The sequence below is a fragment of the Rhinolophus sinicus genome, linkage group LG02 (genome assembly GCF_036562045.2).
Source record: "Rhinolophus sinicus isolate RSC01 linkage group LG02, ASM3656204v1, whole genome shotgun sequence".
In the NCBI taxonomy this organism is placed as follows: domain Eukaryota; kingdom Metazoa; phylum Chordata; class Mammalia; order Chiroptera; family Rhinolophidae; genus Rhinolophus; species Rhinolophus sinicus.
The window spans coordinates 17,461,922-17,483,970 of NC_133752.1; the positions used below are offsets into that span (position 1 = coordinate 17,461,922).

General features: G+C 36.4%; 1 protein-coding gene across 12 annotated transcripts in view; it reads left to right on the top strand.

Annotated features, from left to right (window-relative positions):
• RBPJ (recombination signal binding protein for immunoglobulin kappa J region) overlaps window positions 1-22,049 on the top strand; it is a 201,128-nt gene that overhangs the window by 164,592 nt on the left and 14,487 nt on the right. For all 12 annotated transcript variants that reach the window (XM_074322037.1, XM_074322024.1, XM_019743886.2 and 9 more), the window contains 3 exons: window positions 8,955-9,050; window positions 16,957-17,122; window positions 21,184-21,358. In XM_074322037.1, coding sequence (XP_074178138.1) covers window positions 8,955-9,050; window positions 16,957-17,122; window positions 21,184-21,358 — 437 coding nt within the window. The remainder of the gene's footprint in view (window positions 1-8,954; window positions 9,051-16,956; window positions 17,123-21,183; window positions 21,359-22,049) is intronic.

Genomic DNA, 22,049 nt, shown 5'->3' on the forward strand with positions numbered 1-22,049 from the left:
ATCAAAATTAGGAATAAAACATTGACATCCAGGTTATGAAAAGAATTCTCAAACAGGAGTTTTTAAATGGAAAAATGATTTGAACAGATACTTCTCCAAACCATAAATACATATGGAAAATAACCATTAGAGAAATATAAATTAAGACCACAGTGAGATACCACTGCACTCGCCACACTGGGTAGTGGGTATGAAAAAATAGTACAATAACTTTGGAAAATAATTTGGCCCTTTCTTAAAAAATTAAATACCCATACCATATGGCCCAGCCATTTATTTCATTCTTACATATTTTATCAAGAACAATGAAAACATGCCTGTACAATAACAGAGACCTGAACACAGATGGTAGTGGCAGTGTTAGTTGCAGTGGCCAAACAACTACCCCAAATACCCACCAACAGGTGAGTGGATCAACCATTTGTGGTGTATTCTACAATGGATTTCTATTCAGCAATAAAAGGAAATAAACTATTGATACAACACAGGTGAATCTGGTAATTATGCTCAATATTCTTCAAAGGTCAGGAAAAAAGAATACATACTGTATGATTCTATTTATATAAAATTTTAGAAAATGCAAACTGGTCAATAATGCCAAAGCCAGATCAGTGGTTTCCTGGGGGTGGGGAGAGGCAAGGGGGTGGTTATAAAGAGGCAGAAGAGAAATTTGAGAATGATGACTACCTTTATCTGGATTGTGATGATGATGTATACAAATGCCAAACCTTCCCAAAGTGTGCACTTGAAAATAAGTGCATTTCATTGTTTTTCAGTTAAATCTCAGTAAATATGTTAAAAATTTTAGTAGCTTTTATCCTTTAAAAATACCTTAACAGGAATTAGTGTATCTTATAGGGGAGAATTCAGGTAAGCTTTATTTCTTTTTAAATCTCTTTTAAGGAGGGCAAACTTACAGATATTTATTCTTTATTATCAACGTTAGAATAAAGCAAACTTAGCAAAACAGTTTGTATAAAACAAAATTGGAATGTAATGTAAAAGCAATGACCAATTCTCTGATAAAAAATTGATTTTAATCCCAAAGTTAAAAATCAGGAAGTTTTTCCTTGTGATAGTATATAGCACATTTAGGTTCCATCTGGTTCTTTTTAACCATGTTTTTTTTTTTTCATTTCCCCTTTAAAGGGTTTTTTCCCTGTTAGGAAAATTTTAGTGTCTTTTACTTAATCAGAAATATTTTTAAAAGGATTTTATTTCTGTTTTCATTGGGGTGTGGGGAGGGTGGTTGGAGAATTTGATTCAGAAATGGTTTCTTTTCCCTTTAAAAAGAAATCTTTTAAACCATTCTGTTTTTACCCCCATCTTCCAAATTAACCAATATTAAAAAAGCATCTTGTTATTTAGAGGTGAACTTTTAGATAGTGTTCTAAGCACAATTCTATCTACACAGTTTAAATTTTTAATTAAGAATAGTTAACACTATGTACTATTCAGCATTACTATGGATTCACTTTGTTAAAAAACAGACTGCCTACTTTCAGAAATATCTGTGGTAGGAATGGAGGGTTGTCTCTTCAGGGAATCCCACTTTCTTGCAATAGACCCTTTAATGTGGCTCACAGGTATAGCTGACTGGATTAAAAAACACAACAGAATAACTAGATCTTATACTAATTTATGGAAACAGTTTTTGTTTTGTTTTTCTTAATTGTGGAGGCTTCTTATTTAGTAATTTAGAGCCTGGTGTGATCAATGAAAATATAGTTGCAGTGCAGTTCGGCAGTTTCTAGAATGCTGAGGGGATCCCAGTGAGTGTGCCTGTCCCTATGTCAGAGTAGGTCTGAGCTCTGAAGTTGTGACTGCAGCAGGACTGGAATTCATGCTTTACAAAAACATAGATGTTATTCAGCTGAATACCTCATGTACTGACTTTGCCCCCTTGTGTCAATAACCAAAAGGTTACAACTGGAATCTTGAAGACTCTTGTGTTGTAAACAACCTTCAAAGGCATGTATGTAGTCTTAACCTCCTTCCCCTTCGCAACGCTCCACTTTAGTATCCGCTAACTCATGCTTTTGCTTGAATTTGTTTAGTACTGAGATTTTTGTAAGGTTTGCTGTAATTGTTGGAACTCTTTGATGTTGTTTTCTCTGCTTAAAAAATCTTTTTTCTATCACTTGGACTAACACGTTTTTGAAGCCCTATACCCTGTTGGTCTCACTGCCACCCCTCTCTGGTCTCATTGTACCTCCATCTCTGCCCTGGTCAGACTATGGGAAAACTCAGTTTCTGAAACTCTTTCTTGGCTTGTTTTGGAGATTGCCGCAGAGTAAGTAATAACATGTACCGTAAAATGATAGTTAAGAAATAGCCTTCATATCTGTTGTCCCTGTCAACATGGGTTATATTTATTTTATAAATATTTACATATTAATTTTGGGATTCCATTGTCTTTGAGTAAGCCCCCCTTTTTTTCTTTTGGAATTGCTTTTCTTCCAGAGCATGCAGTTTTGGCGTATTTTACCAGTGCCTAATGAGAAACTCTTAAAACAGTTTATTCTTATCCACCCTGGATTATAGCTAAGGACGCTGCTTACTATGCCTATTTATGATTTATCAGTTTGTAACAACAGAACCATCTGTTTTTTGCAATTTTGACTTAGGTCAGATTAATGTCTATTTTGGCCCTTTTCTAGTAGTCGAGAGGCTATTTTATATCACAGGTTACAATATTGGTGTTTTTACCTAGTCATAGGTTCTCCTTCTACTTTATCACAAGACAACCCTGAGAAGGAAACACTGTACGCTGAGTAGACATGAAGTGAATTTAGGTTTATAGTAAAATAAAACCATAAAGTTAATCTACGTTAATAGTAACATTACTATTAATGTAGATTTGCTCTATATCGTTATTAGTCAGCTAATTAGTTCATAAATGGTGAATGATTTATATAAAAGTAGTTGCAACTGATACTCAACTTTTCTCAGGCCAGTCATGTTTGTCAGGCAACTTAGGGGAAGAAAATGGAGTGGAGGAGGAAGGGTCTGGGTGGTCCCTGGGATTCAAGGAGCCAAGTTTTAAGGTGATGACCTACCTTTGAATGTCAGTATCCCCTACTGTTATATGTTCTCAAAATCCTCAAGTCTCAAATTTTTCTCTGTACACTATTCTCTATATACAGCTTTAAGGAAGTAGTAAAATGGCTTATTTCCAAAATAAGCTTTTAAAATAGAACACAGAAGTGATGGTGACCCAATCCTTACAATGTAATAGCCTGTGTCTGTTTGGGAGGGGGAATAAAAACCATGGAGCGTTTATCAGAACTTGAAAGGATTTGTCTCATAGCTATGTGACAGGATTTGAAGCAGTTTACCTGCACATTTACTTTCATAGAATTATGGGATATTATTTTTACTTCTGTTATAAAGAGGGAATGAAATGAAATTTGCCAGTATTCCCATACGAACATGAGCTGCACTGTTGTTTGGCCTGAGTCACCAATAGATAGAGAAACCTAGTGCAGCGGCCTTAACGTTTCATTAGTATCGTGAGGAACTTGGTTGGTACTATCGCTAGATGATCATTTTCAAACTTGGCACTTGGGGAAACAGCCTCCTTTGGAAGAAAAACAGAGATCTTGGTCTCATCTAGTAGTTGGGAAAATGCTGCATACAGGTATCCCCCTCTGGAAGATTTAAAATGACTAAGTAGTCCTGCAGTAGTGAAAGAATTGGTTTCAGTTTATTTGCTCCAGTTTCTCTAAAACTTCCTTGAGTAGGCTAGTCTTCTGTTGGCAAATCGGAACTGTTGTGGCACTCACTTTGAAAAGTGTTGTCTGAGATGGTGTGAAAGACTTTTAACTGCTGGAATCTGACAGAAATGGGGCAGCTCCATGAGGGTTTTTTTTGGAGGGGGGTGTTGGTATGTAGTCAGCATTCTGAAGTAGAAGTGAGGAATCCCGTTGAACCTTTTGGACTTTCAATGGTCCCCAAGTCCAATTTGGAGAAAGAGGCTTTAAAAAAAAAAAAAAAAAAAAAACTTTATTAAATGTCAACCAGTGGTATATTTAATTGATTAAAAAATTAGAATATTATTCATTCCGTTTTGCAACTTTGCTTTTAAAATCTTTTCATTTTTATTGCCTATGCAGGGCTCAGCAAATGTTTTCTGTAAGGACCCAAGTAGTACGTATTTTAGGCTTTGAGGTCCACCTACTGTCTCCATTGCATAGACTTCTTTTTCACAACCCTTTTAAAAAGTAAAAGGCCTTCTTAGCTTCTAAGGAGTAGAAAAACTGGCTGCTGGCATGGTGTGCTGACCTCTGGCTTATAGTAGTGTTTCTTAAACTGTATACTCTGCAGCTCTCTAAAATGTTTGCACGTGGGGGGGGGGTGTACGTTTACTATGGAAACGCTTGATAAAACAAAAATAAGTTTATTTACTAGAAGACAATTTATGTTGGAACTTTTGTTACTTGGATTTCACGAGTGACAAAAATCCAGATTAAGAAGTATAGGGACTCAGCCTGTTGGTAAGGATGACTAGCTGGGCCTTCCATCCCTTTGGGGGCCACAGGCCCCTTTCTCTCCTAGAGTAGTTGGGGCTGCTATGGTCACCTCCAACTCCCCCCCCACACACACACACACACACACATACACAGACAGAGGTCTGGTTTAAATCACTTATTCTCCCCTTGGAACAGTCACAGAGGTATATTATATATGAGTGTGGTGAGGAAGTAAGGGGTCTGTTTGCAGAATGTGGGTTGGCACTAAAAGGACATTGTTTTTGTGAATTTTGTTTGCAGAATTAAAGTTTGAAATTTATGAAGGAAACACAGCCAAAACATTGACAGAGATAATGATAGACCATTTAAACATGTCAAACTAGAATGGCATATGCCATGAGTTTATGTCAGTAAAAATATTGATGAGTAAAATTTTTTGCTTTTCTAAATGGTTACACTTCCATGTTACTTCTTTTAAAACTAGTTACTTCGTGGTGTTCTTGAAATAATTTTTAAATGGTTTTTATTCAGAATGAATATTTTATAAGGATTCGTTAAATGAAATTAACAAAGAATTAAAAACTTGTTAAATAGCATCTTCCAACAAATTATGAATTTTAACTTTGTTATTATGTTTTAACAATTTAGTAATACACAGTAATTCTGGTAAAATTCTTGCAGCACCTGCATTATATTTTCCAGTAATAAAATTTCCCTCGTTCTTTCTTTAGACATTGGATGATTTTGGCATCTTGTTTGTTGGAATATTTTTGGTTTTCACTAATCCAGTAGTTTTCAACTCAGGTGATCTTCTCTACCCTGTGATGTTTGGTAATATCTGGAAACATTTTTGGTTGTCAACTCAGGAAGGGTACTGCTGGCTTTCTAAAGGGTAGAGATACTGTTAAATACCCTATAGTGCAATAATGATGAGCGAGCGGGGTAAAAGAGAGAGGCGCACATGCTAGTGAGGGGCTAATTGATTTGTTTAGCAATAGCTAATCAATTTATGTGGCAATATGCAATGGCAAAAGACAAAGGCAATTGAAACAATGTGTTAATTAGAGAAAGTAAAGGCGGTTAAGATTAAACTATATACATTGATAGCAATGTCATGTCAAAGGAGTACACATACATACAAGTTCAAGAGATCCCAACATATGTTTATTATTGATCAAAAATCGCTTGGCTAAATACGCAGATAACGTCAATATGGAGTATCCAAAAGCAGTAATAAATTTTAAAGGATAGCAACTATTATAGTAGATGCCAAAAGCTAGGTTCACAGGACAGTCCCTTCACAACAAAGAATTATTTTGCCCAGGATGCCAACAGTGGTGAAATTGAAACCCTGTTCTATTGATGAAACCCTATTCTATTTGGATGAAAAGCACATGGGCTATTAGTCCAAGGGCTTTACTGTTTAAGTGTGTTTCTTTGGAGTACTGGCTTTTTTTTTTTTTATGAGCTCCTTAAATTGCAGAAATAAATTATCACCTTTTAATTGGCAAAAAGCATAATTGTTCACTATTAAGCAAAGTTTTTTTTCTTTCTGTTGAAAGAAGCTATTTGGCATATTACTATTACAAGACAGCTATTATTAATGATTACTTTAAGGTTGTATTTGATTTTTTCAGGAGTTTGTATTATAAATATAAAGGGAAAGACAGGAAAACTGGAGCTCTCATCTTGCATTCATCATATACACCTTGAGATCTGAAAGCATTTGTCATGATCATAATTTGTGGACAGTTACTTCCAATATTGGCAACTAGCACGATAACCAGTGTCTGAGATGTAATAGACTCTCAGTAAATCTTTAATGGGAAGGTGGATAAATGTCCAGCTTAACTTGATGTGCTTGCAAAACGCAGGCCTCAGGAGTCCTTTACCTCCAAGTGCTTTTCAAGTTTGCATTCAAACTTCAGTGGAAGTCTCCTTCCTTCTCCTCCTATACCCTTTCTAAGAAAATAATCGTTTACTGACACCTGGTATTTTTAGTTTGTGGGAGTAACTTAACTTAAAAATATTTTTTTCACTGTATGAGATACTACTTACTGTTTTTTTATAGGTTGAGAAACCTCAGGCTTAGTAAGTGACAAGAGTTAAGGTTTAGACCTGTCTGCTTCATACCAAAGCTGTGCTCATAACCACTGCAAAATATCTGATAGTATAATTTTGTACTTAAGAGCCAGACTGCCTAAGTTTGAATTCTGGGTCTTCAGTACCATCTTGGGAAAGTTATTTAACCTCTCTTCTAAAATGTGTTGTGGGGTCTAAAAATAATAATGCTTTTCCTCCCACCTTCTAAGTTCTTCTAGCTGGGCTAATTAACAGAGACAGATTAATAGGTGAAGAATCAAAATTTTAATACATGCACCTGGGGAGTTCATATATGCATGAAAATTCCCAAGGCAGTGAGGCAACATTGGGTATATAAGGTATTTGGGGACAAAGGAGAAAGGGGAGGATGGGCATCAGATTTCAGAAGTGAGAATGGGCTGTTTACAGGTACTTGAGGAAGAGAGGAACATACATGGCAGGCAAATTCTTGCTGGGCAGCCCAGAAACTGGGGGGCACGGGGATGTCCTCTTATTTACCACACTTAATGCAAATTAGGCAGGGCAGCATTCTAAGATTTCCTTCCTTCCTGTCGCAGGCTTCTCTGTCTGAATCTCTTGGGCAGGAAAGGGGGGAGGGTCAAAGGTTCCTTTTGTAGCTTGTTTCTTAAGAAACAGCTAATCAATACCTCCAAAACCAGTTTCAGGGCGGTAAGATTTTGGTTCTCTTCAGTGTCTAGTAGTGTGTCTTAAAGATTTTGTAGCCTGGGAAGACAAGGAAAAAAGACATGAAATCTGACAAACAGGAAGTAATTGCTAAATGATATAATAGAGACTATAAATGCAGGTAGAATTTAATGTGAGGAAATACACTTGCTGTTGAACATTTTTCTTTTCAAATATATCGCAACTTTCAAGTTGTATGCCAGGAAGTGGACGTCTGTTTACACCTCTATATTTGGATCATGTATTTCATTACCATTTGTTTTCCAAATGTCTTCACTGGACTTTTAAGAGATATGGGGGGAGGGGGTTGTTAGATGAGGGTAAAGGGGATGAAATATATGGTGATGGAAGGAGAACAGACTCTGGGTGGTGAACACACAATGGGATTTATAGATGATGTAATACAGAATTGTACACCTGAAATCTATGTAACTCTACTAACAATTGTCAGCCCAATAAACTTTAATTAAAAAAAAAGAGATATGGATTCATTCTCAATCTGTGGGATCCCGTGTTCCTTGCCCTGCCTTGCAGCTAACAGGTTTTCAGTCAGTAAACATAAAGGCTGTCATCTAGATTATCTCATTGAATCCCCACAACCACTCTGTTATGTCAGCATTGATACCTGTTATTATCATACATGAAACTCAGGCTGGATACAGTTAAACAATTTGTCCCAGGCCACTCAGTTTCTCTAAGTGCTTTCTCTAACTGCTCTACGTCTAGAGTTCCCTACATTTAATAATTTACTATTGTGTAGGTATCCCCTTTTGTGTAAGTATACAATTGTCATTTATTTATAATATGAATAAAACAGCAATTAACTTGTTAAAAGTGTTTCTTGATGACTGTCTTTGAAATACTTTTGCTTTAATTTTGTAATGTGTAAAACATCTCCAAAATTGGGACTCTGCTGATTGCAAATTGTAAAAGTTTGATCTGTGTAGACCTTGTGTTTTTTATACTCTGTAGTATGTTTACCAAAATAATTGGGCAAATATATTTAACACTTTGAACTTTTGAAATGACATATGGATAATAAATAGGTGAAGTACTTTTACTTGAAAGAATTAACATTGTATTCTTTTCCCAAATTTAATTCAGTTTTTCACTAATTTGAATTAGCTTTTATTAAATTTGGTTATATATTTAGTAACACCCCTCAGGGTAATTGTGTGTTTGTATATAAATGATAGCCCTTTCTTAGTCCTTATGTAGGGTTGTTATTTTAAGAACAGATAATAATAAGTTTGTATGATCTAATGATTTGTTGTGGCTTTGTATTCAATGAAAAAAACTCTTAGCAGCTGGGGAAGAGTGGCTGGTGGGGATTTAGATTATTAAATATATAGTATTGCATGTCATTAATTTTATAAACAGTTAAAAGTCAGATTAGTAATGCACATAGTGATTCTAGAAGTTGTAATTGTGGTTTAATTCAGTTATATCATAAATTCCAAGAATGAAGGACAGTTTCTTCTTTTAAAGAACAAAGTATAGAGTTGAAGATGAGCAGCATTTATTACTCCCGTATGTAGCATTCTTTCAGTTTAGTTCATGAGTTTGTCTTGCCTTACTGTTTTCATTTTTAGATTTGTTTGTATAAAAAATACTCATAAGCATTTTTCTCATTACAGAGCATACTAATATCCTAAATCTCACCCCTGTAATAGTAATGTTTGTGTTTTCTTTTAGGGAAGCTATGCGGAATTATTTAAAAGAGCGAGGGGATCAAACAGTACTTATTCTTCATGCAAAAGTTGCACAGAAGTCATATGGAAATGAAAAAAGGTAAGATTGTTCTTCTTGTGGATAGTTCATTGTAGATATCACATGAATTTGCAAATGATGTATTAATGTGGAAGTAAGAGGATGGCTTCTATTGGGTTATTTGCAAGGACAAAATTAAAAATGGGGGATTTGTATCTATTGAAGGGGGGAAACAATGTGAATTGTTGCAGGTTTAGTAACGATCACGAGGCTGAATGAATCCGTAATGTCATGACATAAAAATGTAATAATCCGTAATTTTTCTTTTGGGCTGCATGATATTCTGTAAGTTTTTCTGTGATGTATTTGCTTGTTCAAAAAGTAGCTTTCCTTTTGCTGGAAAATGTAGTTTTGTAAACAAATGTGACCCCAAAAGTATCATTTTAACACGTTGCGTACGGTGGGGTTTAAATCCCTCATACCCCTCTGTTCCGGCAGGTTTTTAAAAGAAACTACTTTAAAATGCACTCTTCTCTTTAAAGCGTAAATGCTTCTATGTCATTTATTATTTTTCTATGGAATTTTTTAGGATTTACTCACCTATGATGTTAGTAATCCCTCCTGGTGTGATACTGCTGAAAGCAGCATCCTTTGTTATTAACAAAACACAAATAATTCAATAAAATGTGCAAAGTAAAAAGAGTCAACAGTAAAAACGAGAATTCTCGTTATCCGTCCTTAACGCATGGCTCAGAAAAAAATGAAGATTCTCGTGATCCGCACGCAACGTGTTAAAAAGAGGCTGAGCAAACCTGAATTGGACTATGGAATGATTGATTGTAAAGAAAAGGGCTCCCAGCCCCTCTCCTCCTTGGTGCTGTGCCTGTTCACACTAGGCAAAAAACAGCAAAACTGAGTTAGTCCTGTCCTACCACATGAATATGTGTAACTACGCAGTGACATAAATCAGATTAGCCAAAATTAAATTATAACAAAGTGATCTTTAGTATTTATTACGGTATCTTACACATTTCAGCATTTTTGGTCTATGATGATGGACTTCTGTTGTTTGTCTTTTTATTTGGTTCTAGATTTTTGTTGTTAATAGTTTCTCAAGTCTTTGTCTTTCAGACAGCATTTTTATGTTAAGCATTTCACGAACAAAGCCTTGTTAGTGGGTGAAGATGAAAGATTTTTTTTTGCCTTGGCTAGAAAGGCACCAAACTCAAGTGGGAAAAAGAATAAAAACTTAGGTTTGGCTGTTGGGCTGGAAAGAATGAGTGGAATCTTAGAGTTTGTGAGATAAATGAAACCTTAGCATATGTATTAAAAGAAGGGAAATGTCACTATATAATTAATTTACATGCTAGAAGGAAATTGAGAAGTCTCTTTCTTAGAGTTCTCTAATTCTGAGCTGAAAAGAAGGTGAAACTATTTAGTTGATAGTTTATTTTGTCCTCAAAGAGGGTAAACAAGGGAAAGCAGTATTCAGGACTCATACTACCAAGCGTTCTTTTTATCATTATCCAAGTTTACTAAGTTCCTGATTATCTTATTTTACTAATAGAATTTAATGGTCTGATTTAGAGTTAAATATTGGAAGAAGTTGGTATCTACAGTTTGGGACATAGAAACCAAATCAAGGTAGTGGCCCCTTTTTTCATGAAGCTGATACTGGAAATTCAGATAGAGAGCATGTTTTAATAATGAAATTGAGTATGTGTACATAGAAAATCATCTGCTGCTGCGGCTGTTTTTTCCTAAGCAAAACAGAGCAAGGCAACACCTGCATTACGTGAGATGACTCACATTGGGCCAGCCTTGCATCTCACAGTGAATCTGAGGAACGCAGTTTCCTACTCATGAGCCAGGCATTGTTCTGGAAATGCCTTTATAAATGTTTTTAAATTTTCATCCTCAGAATAATCTTGTAAAAAGCCACGTTATCCTTCCAATTCTGTGAGTGAGGAAACTAAGGATCAGAGACTTTCCCTATGCCCAGATTCACCTCAGTGAGGAATGGATGTAGCCAGAATTAGAACTACTGGCTCTGATTCCAGATTTCTTATTCTTTTTATTGCCCTAATTTTCATAGCCTTCCATTTGTGTTTGAGTGTTGGTTATGTACAACAGGGCTTGAGGATGAGGACAACGTTAAGATGCCTACAGAACACAAACTTTATGAACATAATGGTGGAGGAATGATTTTTCTGTGAGTCCCCAAATGATGTAAATGATGCTGGATCTGCCGGCAGTTTCTGGGTGTGGGCTGGGATCGAGTCTTGTGAAGCCGAAGAGTGGACACACGGACCAGGGACAGGCAAAGAGTTGTAAAGGAAGATAGTTTATTAGAGGCCAGAGAAGAGGTTGCAGCTCCCGAGCGGGAGGCGGTCCTGAGTGGGGGTGTCCAGTGACTGAGGCAAAAGCTCTTACTTTTATACCTTCCCCTGCCTGCTTGGGGAAGGGAGCTGGAGCCTTCTAATGGAATTCATCTATCAGGTTTGTCCTGTTTGCCCATTCTGAAGGGATTAACGAAATGACCCATTCCTGTCTATCAGATCTGCTCCTTTGTGGGCCAGAAGGGATTTGCGATTATCTATTAACCTCCAGCTGTATTCTCATGTCTCTGTCCTGGAGTGAAGGAGACATTCCAGGACCTGGAGTTTCAGGATATGGCTGCTTTTTTGTTTCTTCCACCAGGGACCCCTCTGTCTACCTACCTAGCAACATACTAACTATCCTGTCTCATTAACTTTGCCTAGGATTATCCCTTTTAGAATTAGCTGAATGAGACTGGGCTGGATCTAATGGAAATATTAGGCATGTGTGTATTGTATTGCTACCAACTTGAGCAGTGCAGCTTCTCTTTCTCTGGATTTTTGAGGGTGCATTTTAGTACAATTGGATTCATTCATTAACTCATTTATTCTTTATTTCTGATGACCTATTAGATGTCAGGTACTATGCAAAAGGATCTTTACTGTTAATTTTAAAAGTCACCATGCCATTTAATACTATGATGGAGAACAAGCCCAGTGGAGATAACAGAAGAGGTACTCAAAAAATTACATCTAAGTCCAGATAAGATTCCTGTTTATTAGTCACTGTTAAAAATACACGAGTACAAAGCTATAGTGGCTTTTCAAGTTAAAATAGGTAATTTAAGGGTTATCTTTTATTGTAATTGCCTTTATTTTCAGTATCTGTTTTTTGGCCAGGCCAGTCTAAAACACCAGTCAAAAGAAAGTTGGAAGTATCTAAGCTTCTAGCCTCCAAAGACTGAAGAAAAAATGATGAAAAGACTAGTGTAACTACTTTCTATATTTTTACATATTTATATTATTCAAAGTCTCTTAGAGTGCCCATGTATTAGTTTTACAAAAAGGTGGAAACCTATTAAAATTACTTGATTTTTAAAAAGTATTAGTAATAAGGGAATGTTCACGCAGTCCAGCCTCCTGGACGACTGGCAAGACGTGTTTCTGCGGGAGGTCTGGTCCCTTCCTCAGGGGTGGGGTGCGCAGTGGAAAGAGGCGGGTGGGCCCTCTTGTCGATCAGGCCTTTCTGAAAAGCTGCTAAGGCATAAGGTGTGAGGTAACTTGGGGACACGACTACAGTCTCCTAAGCATATAAAATAACTCCAGTGAATGGTGCTAGAAATATGTGGTCAGGAAATTTTATCCTAAAATTATAAATTGTCTTGATACTAACTTTTGTGCCTAATAACAAATATTTATTTGCTTAGCACATCCGGTATCCCGTTTATGTTAGTGGTTAGTTTTACTTTTTGATTAAAGGAGGTCTTTCCAGGTTGAAAAACAAACTTTCAAAAAGATTATTTTGTCCAGAGGAAAATTTCCGTTGAAGAAATGGAAATGCCATTTGACATACTAACATTCCTTCAACTTTGTCAAGGGAAGTAATTAAGCAGAAGTGAAAGTGATATGATGCTGTTGCGACAACAGTAAGGCCATTTAAACAGTTAGAACTGTGAGAATGTGTGTTATGGTAACTGGTGTGCAAACTGTTGTGTTTTTTTTGCTTTTGAATGAAATCATCATCAAAGGGTAATGAGTCTGCAGAGGTAGTCAGATAATGTAAATGATGTTTTTGGGTTTCATCTAACCTAGCTAATTTTATATAATGTGTTAAAGGCCTTTTTGAATCTGTAAGGTATTTTCCAGACCTCATCTCAGGATTTGAGGAAAAAGGTGTTAAATCATTCTTTGAAAATAAAGACAGATTGTTTGAACTAGAAAAGGAATAAAATCATACATGTGTGCATATTGCCACCAAGTGGCCGAAAAAAGCATTGTTTGGCATAGTTGCTTAAATACAGCTACTGGGAAAGATTAGAAAACACAGGCGCAATGTTTCATAGGATATCCTTTTATAACAGCTGTTGAACACTGTAACCTGGCCTCTTGATGGTCAAACTTTTCGCTCACAGTGCGTTGGCTACATATTGACCAACTGTCCAAAAACAGCTAATGAATCAAATTTTAATTTCTACATACTTCAGTCATAATATAATAGAAGCATATGTACAAAAAAGGGAAGAATACAGACAAAAGAAAGGAAATTAAAGAGAATGGGGATGAGAAAAAAGGCCACCTAATTAACAGAAGAAAAAATTAAAATACATCTTTATAATGAGGTGTGAAACAACAATTTTTTAATTTGGACAGTTGATTCATTAGCTGTTTTTTGGGGGTAGCAATATTGGGATTTTAAAATGACTTCATCATATTATAGAAATAATCCATGTTTAGATTATATTGGATTTGCTGCTTTCTTGCATCACAACTGTTTTGAATAGTTGTAGAGTTGATTAAAAAAGGCTAGCTCAGAGGAAATTAAAGAGTCTTTTTATTATTTATTACATGATTGGAAGAACATTTTCAATATAGAACCTTGGTCAGTGTTCTGAGTGACCAATTTTAGACCGTTCATGGCATTTTATCCTGATACTCTTGAGAGAACCAGCACTACCCAGACTTTTACAGTTTTCACCTTCTTTATATTTTTCATATGTGAAATAAAAGTACCTTTTATGATAACTTGTTGAGGTTTGACTACTACGTTTGGTACTCTGAACTAAAGCATAGCTCTGTGAATTTTATAGCTGGTATACCAGTTTACTAAGGAGTCTTAATATCCGTGTTCAATAAAATTCTAATAGGAGACAAGTTTCCAAAATTGATGTCTTCCCAGCATCCTGAGAGCCTGCCAGCTAGGTGTTTGAGTCTGTGCCATGATAAGCATTGGGTAGCTCCCAGCACTGGAGGCCAGAAAGCTCCCTGGTGTAGACTTGAATTGAGCCAACCTCAGAACGAGCCCAGCCAATTCAGGCATCCCTCCAAACTTGGAGTGACTTGGAGCTGAGCCCACTGCCTCAGCTGTGACCTCTGTGTCCGTGGCCACACTGAGAGTGTGTGGGCACGAAAGCTGCTCTAATGGGTTAGATAAACATAAGAAGACTCCGGAGGCTGCACTCCTCACTCAGCTTGACCCCTCAGGGCCTGCTTGGTCTACTCTCCCATTATCCCTGGCGTCAGGGTCGTTCTCTCCTCTTCCTCCTCCTCTTCTCTTCTCCCACCACCCTGGTCTGTTGTGTCCCCTCTGCTTGGTGTGGTCCTCCCTACTTTAGGGCCATTGCACTTGCTCTCCCTCTGCTGCAGCGCTCTCAGCCCCAGATACCACGGCTTTAGGTTGTGACTCAAGCTCTCCCTGGCCGCCGGGTCTTCGACATTTTAAATACCCCTCCCCTGCTTTATTTTTTTCCTTCTGTATTTACCACCAGCTAGCAGAGTATATACATTGTGATACTCATTTATCTTTTTTTTAAAATTGTGTCTCCTATTAGAATGTGACGCATCAGAACAGGAATTTTTTCTTTTTTTAAATTACTGTATTTCCAGTGCGTGATATAGACTAGGAATGTAGTAAATAATTTGGTGAGTTAATGACCATTAAATAAACCTGGCTAACTTGTAAATTACATGTAAATTGCTTCTAAAATAGTCTTTAAAAGTTGAACAAAAAGAAGGTGCCATCATGTATTTTGATTCAATTCAGTCAGTATTGTATATGGTAGGCACCCAGCAGGAAGCAAACAAGTAGCTATTACTCCCTGTAGGAAGGCCGGAGCGCCCAGCCTGGGCTGTCGTGCACACACACACACACACACACACACACACACACACACGCATGTGTACTTTTTTTTTTTCAGTCTGCACTTTGTTGGCTTGCAAAGTGTTAAAAAGCACAAAAAAGTGGCCAAATTTTAAAACTAGGAATTTCATATAAAATTTCATTTCAAGCATCTATTGAACAATCGAAGGGTGTGACCAATGCTGGAGCCACATGCCTGCAGCTCAGCAGTATTTGTGAGTGGGTGTGTGTACTCACGGGCCTGCCGCTCCTCATGGTTTGCTTATCATCGGAGTTACACACCAGTGGCTAATTATTACTGCATTTAAGCTCTTGTTTTTCTGACAGTGGGCTTAAAAGGATTAAGAAAATATTTCCTATACTCATTACTCATAACTATATGAAAAGTGGGAATTACCATAGGGCTTTGTGTTTTAAGAAAAAAGGGAGGGAACCTACTTCTTCGGGTCATTAGAAGGATATTCCTGTTATTTATTGTACGTGTGGTTCACCATTCATATTCTACCTGGCTACTGTTTGAGTTTACCTGGCTATTATTGGAGTAAGTATTTGAGTGTCATGGTGTAAATGTTGTTGTAAAGTATGTACAGATCAGTGTGTATAATTGAGCAAAAGAAAATTATACCCTACGTAAGGACTGGGTTGATGATCTAAGCTATGTGAAATATGAGGCTTGAGTTCGGCTGTGAAATAGGTATGTAAGTAGTCCAGGTGGGAAGAGTTTGTGAGGGCAGGTTTTTGGTAATTAGCAAAACAAACCTCTGGGTAGTCTAGGAGTTAAAAGGATATAGTGTATTATTCTTTCAGTCATCACATGATCAGGTGTTCAGGGTATAAGGTTTTATATAAAGCACAGTAATTCAGTGTTCCAGTTTGCTTTTAATTCTGTTTAGCTTTATTACTATTTTGAAAGTTTCTACTTTGGGCATTGCTCTAATTCTATTTTCCGAGTGAATTACCTAATAAAGTATAATATTTGTAATAATAGTGTCATTCATTAATAATATATCATTTTGAGTAGGCTTCATTCAGTAATTGTATATTCTGTGGTGGTATATCATGTTTTGTAACATGTTAGAGTACATTGGGTTTGCTGAACTCTAATAGTTAAGAACTCTGAGCTGTTTGAAAATGTAAAGAGCAATTCCCTGCTCTAAAAATTATTTAATCTAGCTGAATGCATCACTGCAGTACAGATGAACCTTACCTGAACAGATGTGGCTTTGTGGAAGTCTCGGTTTCTGTGCCATTGCTGTGATTGTTTGCAATGTAGAGGGCTTCACCAAAATGGTTTCCTTAGGAGCTTAGTGCAGTTCAATGTGATTTTTTTTTTTTAACTTAGTTATTGTAGGTAAGCTTTATTTTGGTTCTTTGAAATACAACCTCAGTCAACAATCTGCTTTTTTTTTTTTTTTAATAAATTTTATTGGGGGAATATTGGGGAACAGTATGTTTCTCCAGGGCCCAAGTCCAGTTGCCATTTTCAATCTTTAGTTTCAGGGGGCACAGCCCACCATCCCATGCGGGAATTGAACCGGTAACCTTATTCTTGAAAGAAGCTCACGCTCTTAACCAACTGAGCTAACAGACTGCCCCTCCGGAAGCTCAGTGGCAGCTCATTGTCTTCAATCTAGCTGTGGAGGGCACAGTTCACTGACCCATCTGGGAATCGAACCAGCAACCCTGTTGTTCAGAGCTTACGCTCTAACCAACTGAGCCATCCAGCCGCCCCTCAATATGATTTTATATTCTTCTGTTCAAGACAAGGAAATGATTTCTTGAATCTAATTGCATTATTTTTGTTATGTTTCAGGTTTTTTTGCCCTCCTCCTTGTGTGTATCTTATGGGCAGTGGATGGAAGAAAAAAAAAGAACAAATGGAGCGCGATGGTTGTTCTGAACAAGAGTCTCAACCATGTGCATTTATTGGAATAGGAAATAGTGACCAAGAAATGCAGCAGTTGAACTTGGAAGGAAAGGTAAAGTAAGGCTAGGTTGGTTCCCATACAGGGCACCATAGTACCAAAATGTAGTTTCTTTATTTGTTTTTGTGGTGGTGATTTTTTTTCCCCCCGATGACTATTGGTAGCAATTTTTTGAACATATAAATCAGAACCAGAAATAAACTTCTCAGATATCTGTGGTCTAGTCATGATGCATGGAGCTCGAGCTGTCAGCATCTAATGGTGGTAACACGGTCAGCTTCCTCCTCAGCGGGCTGCAGTTTTAGCAGGCTGGGAGTCAGATTCCACGGGAAGGAATAAATTTAGGGGGCAAACGCTCATTTGTCTGATGGGGGCATAATGCTCAAAGAACAATGAAAATACATAGTTCAGCAATATTTTTGCTATATTCTCTTAGTCTTAGTCTTATACTAGATGCAAAGTGATATAGATAAATTCTTAGAAGCATTTACTTGGGTTGTAAAGATCGTAAATGTTACCTGTCCTCTGTGTGGAGTACAATGATGTTATAGATAAGAACAGCCACAGCTGGCTTTACTCAAACCTTTAGGGATTTTCTTTAATTAATTTGCTAGGGAATGAAATTTATGAATTTGTTTTACTAATTTTATTTTATACATTTGAAAGCAGTGTTTCAAAATAGTTCTTTATCGACTTAGCATTTAACTATTTTGTTTTCCCTTGATATTAAAATTGGAAAAATGGTTAGTTCTGATCTCATTGACCACATGAATGTCTTTTAAAATAGTCCATAAAAAGCTATTTCATCATTCAGTAACTCTATTGAATTTCTTCGTGTTTGCTGTGTTGTAGTTGGCTCTAGGGGTAGGGGTTGGAGGGTAACTTTGAAGGTGGTGAGCTACGGGATTTGTGCTCTCAAATTCAGTGTTAGTCATTTTACAGATAATGAGTGCTAGGAAGCCTTAATAGCAACCTTCTTCAGATTTGAGTATTTTTATGTCATTTGTATCTTTATAATAGTTATCAGTAAGACTAGTCAACTATGTATTTCAAATTAGGTTTGCGATAAAACTTATTACAATAAAGGTTGTTTCACCTTTAAGAAAATAGAGCAGTCAAAAGTATTTCTGTATTATGACCCTTGAGCCAAAGGATATAAAGGATATATTTAAGTGGTGGGTTGATCTACTAGGCCTTAGCCATGTGTCATCTGTTTCCCTGTTCTACAGAGAGTCTCCGAGTTATACATCTCCAAGTTTACATATCGATGCTTGGTACAATGAATGAATAGTTAGATCACATGGGTAGTGAGAAGCCAGGATTCTAGCAATCAGTGTACATAAAACTGTGTTAACTGAATGTCACTGCTCGCTTTAACCAATTCCAGCTTTCAGCAGTTTTTAAGGGAAGTAGTACCAAACAGATGCATCCCCGCTTGCCTTTCCTAGCATCACAGCTTAGTATATCTTGCTTCAACTTCTATCTTTTCTCCAAGCCCTAGAAATTTGCAGAAGAGGAGAAGAAGACCTGAGAGCTTGAGCATTATAAGTATTTTACAAACCTACTAATAGGGTCGTACAATGGCTATAAGCTAAAATGATATGTTAATATGTAGTGTGAACGAAATGCTGTTAGAGAAGTCTGTATGAAGTTAGACTTGTTGAGACAGCAGAAGCCATTCCAGGCGGAAAGAACAACGTAGTCATGTGCTTGAGGCATAAAGGCATCAGAGGATGGGGCCCAGGTAGGCAAAAGTGGCCCGGGAACGGGGACGCTGAGCTTCGGAAAGAGCATTTGGCCCGTCTCAGTCAACCTCCATTCATTTAAGATACTAATATTTTCTTTCAACAATCTGTTCATTGAATGGTATAATTCCTCATTATTGAAAAGGAAGGAATATTTATTTTACTTGATTGGGTATTTGTATTTATTTCAATATTCATTGCAACAAAGCTCTAATATATGTAGCCCTTGTTTTTATAAAGGTCATGGCATTTGACCATATTTTGGAGCTGAGATTTCATTTAATGGTGTTAGTTTGTTAAATATTCATTTCCTCAGTTTTACATAGTTGGAGATAGGTAAGCTATACAACATATGCATTATGTACCTAATTAGAACACTTGTGTTTTTCTTATTTTTAAAATTATATTCCCTACACCTCTCTTGCTAGCTTTGTTTTCTGTAATTCAAATTATACAATGTAAATATTTCCAGAATACTTTTGTTTTGCAGCATTAGATGTGGTAATTTTCATTTCAGGGTAAATGTTTTAGTTGTTTTTAAGTTAAACTCTTCATTATTTATAGAAAGATTTCTTTTTATATGCCATTTTTTAGGATTTTGTTAGCTGACTTAGCCTTTTGGTATGATGAAGCAAATGTAACTTTAGTTTTTATTTACTTTCTTAAAGTCATAGTACCTTTTTTTGAGTCAGTGACTTCTCCCCCCTGCCCCCCATAATGGAATTTGACTAGTTTGTGTCAATGGCCTTATATAGTTATTTTTGTAATAATAGTTATAATAAAATTATCTCAGGTATAGGTTTTTTTTTTTTTTTAATAGATTCAAACTGCTCACTTTTGTAATTAGGGGGTATATTTCCTTCCTTTCCAAAGAGATATGTGTGTTTGCTTTTTCCAAACAAAATAAAGCCCTTTGTGTATAGGTATACCCATCTCTGCTCTTTATTACTTTCCTGTTTCCCAAGCTATCTTATTTTTGCTAGATTTCATTATTTTCTCTTTTCTGGTATTGACCACATCCTGTGATGTTAACAGTCATATTAGTGATCTTAACATTTTTAAAATTTCCCATATGAATGTAATTGCCTTTGTTTAGATACATATTTAATTTTCCAAGTATTTACCCACGCTCCTGCCAGAGCATCTCTGAGTACCTGGAGGTCCTTGGGTGAAAGGATCCATGTGAATGCAAAGTACTGTTGTTTCCATTTTTCTTGTTACTGAGATTAGCTTTATCTCATTTTGTCTTCTGCAGAACAAAGTCTCAAAGCTTTTACCACACTTTCGGATTTGTAAAAAGTTAATTGAGTGTAAATATTCAAGACAGCACTTAAATTTTCTTATATAACTTTGAAATAAACTATGAAATGAAATAAACTATGGCATTATTTTTATTCTACTAAAATTGCCTGTGAATAAAATTGGAAGATTAAAAACCTAGAGCACATTAGCTTATTTCTTAAAAGAGTGACATTTGCCCTGCTTTTTAAAAGAAAACACACAGCAGAGGTAGTCACAGGGACTTGTTTAGCCTATTTTTTTAATAAAGTATATAATTCAGATAATCTAAATACTTAAGATGTGCTTGAGCATCATTTATTCAGTCTCAAAAAGGAGATCAATAATTTAGTCCCTTCCCTAATTCAGAGATCAGGGGAATAGGAAAGATTTTAGAATTATCATATATGTTGGGAATAGTAGCCTTTTGAAGTATCTTTGCTTTTTGAGAGTGCTGGAACTCTTTGATACTATATTTTTAATTACCAGAGTTTATTTTCTAGCAAACTGACAAAATTCTGTGTTTCGCTTTCCTAAAGAGTCCTTTAAAATATTCTCCCATAAGCCCTTGCTGGCATAAGATGTTTTATAATCATCCAGTTAGTTTTCCTTAGACTTAGAGGTGGTTACTCTAGTGTTCACATTGTATGCATTATTTTGGGAAGGACCACTGCTAAAGGTTTTTACGTCATTTGATTGAATCCTGAAAGCTTTATTTATGTTTTCTTTACAGAAAGACAGTCACAGATTTTCTTTTTAACTGTAAAATTCAGTTGTTTTATATCACCACTGTAATACTGATAATTCTGTGATAGGGATGCAGAGCTATATAAAGTAAGAAAAGATGATTTTTAAAAAGTCTTTTAGGGAGGGTGAGATGGATCACAATGTTAGTATTTTATAGACTTGCTAAGGGAGACTCTGAACTTCGTCTTCAGAGATTAATTTCTGTAATTTTTATAGTCGGTTTCATCAACTCTTCGTTTAAATTATTGCATTGAAGTCTGATCAAACCTAGCCGTGGCCATACTGAGTCATAGGTACATAACCAACAAGGTTTTGTGCTATTAAAACTGTCCTCTTCTTTCACAGAACTATTGCACTGCCAAAACGTTGTACATATCCGACTCAGACAAGAGGAAGCACTTCATGCTGTCTGTGAAGATGTTCTACGGCAACAGCGACGACATTGGTGTGTTCCTCAGCAAGCGGATAAAAGTCATCTCCAAGCCTTCCAAAAAGAAGCAGTCACTGAAAAATGCTGACTGTACGTATACCTCCGTTTTCTTTCCTGTCCCCACCTCCCGCCAGGAATTAATAAGATAAATTCAACTATTTTTTAAATTAAAAATTGTTTTTTCATAGGTAGTTTGTTCTTCATTCATATTTTTGTGGCCCTCACTTTATCTGAAAAGATCACGTTCATTTATTATTATTGCTGTATTGTCTTTTTTTTTTAAATGGACACTACCTGGTCTAGGGAAGTGGTTCTCATCTAATAGTTGGTTCTTCAGTGCTCCCTGAAGACATTTGGAAAAATGGGAGTTTTTTTCTTTTGCTGTCACGGCGACTGGAGGGAGTTATATTACCATGGAGTGTCTTAGGCCCAGACAGTTCCCATTGCACAAAGAATGGGTCCACCAAGAAAGTCAAAAGCACCTCTGAGAAACAGCGTTATTGTATCAAATGGGCTGTGGAAGGCTGTCCTGAGAATCTAAACAAAACTTTTAACGTGGTTGCTCTGGCGGAGACTGCCATCTCATCAGCAGATTTTAGATTACCAAAGACAAAAGCTATCTGTTTGGATTAAACATATCAACCCCTACACCCATTTTTATATTAACTTTTTATTATGAAAACTTTCAAACTTACTTAAAAGGGACAAAGCAGTTTAAGACCGTCTACCTGGCCTTACCAGATTTTCACCAGTTCTGTTTCATTGTCTCCATTCCCACCAG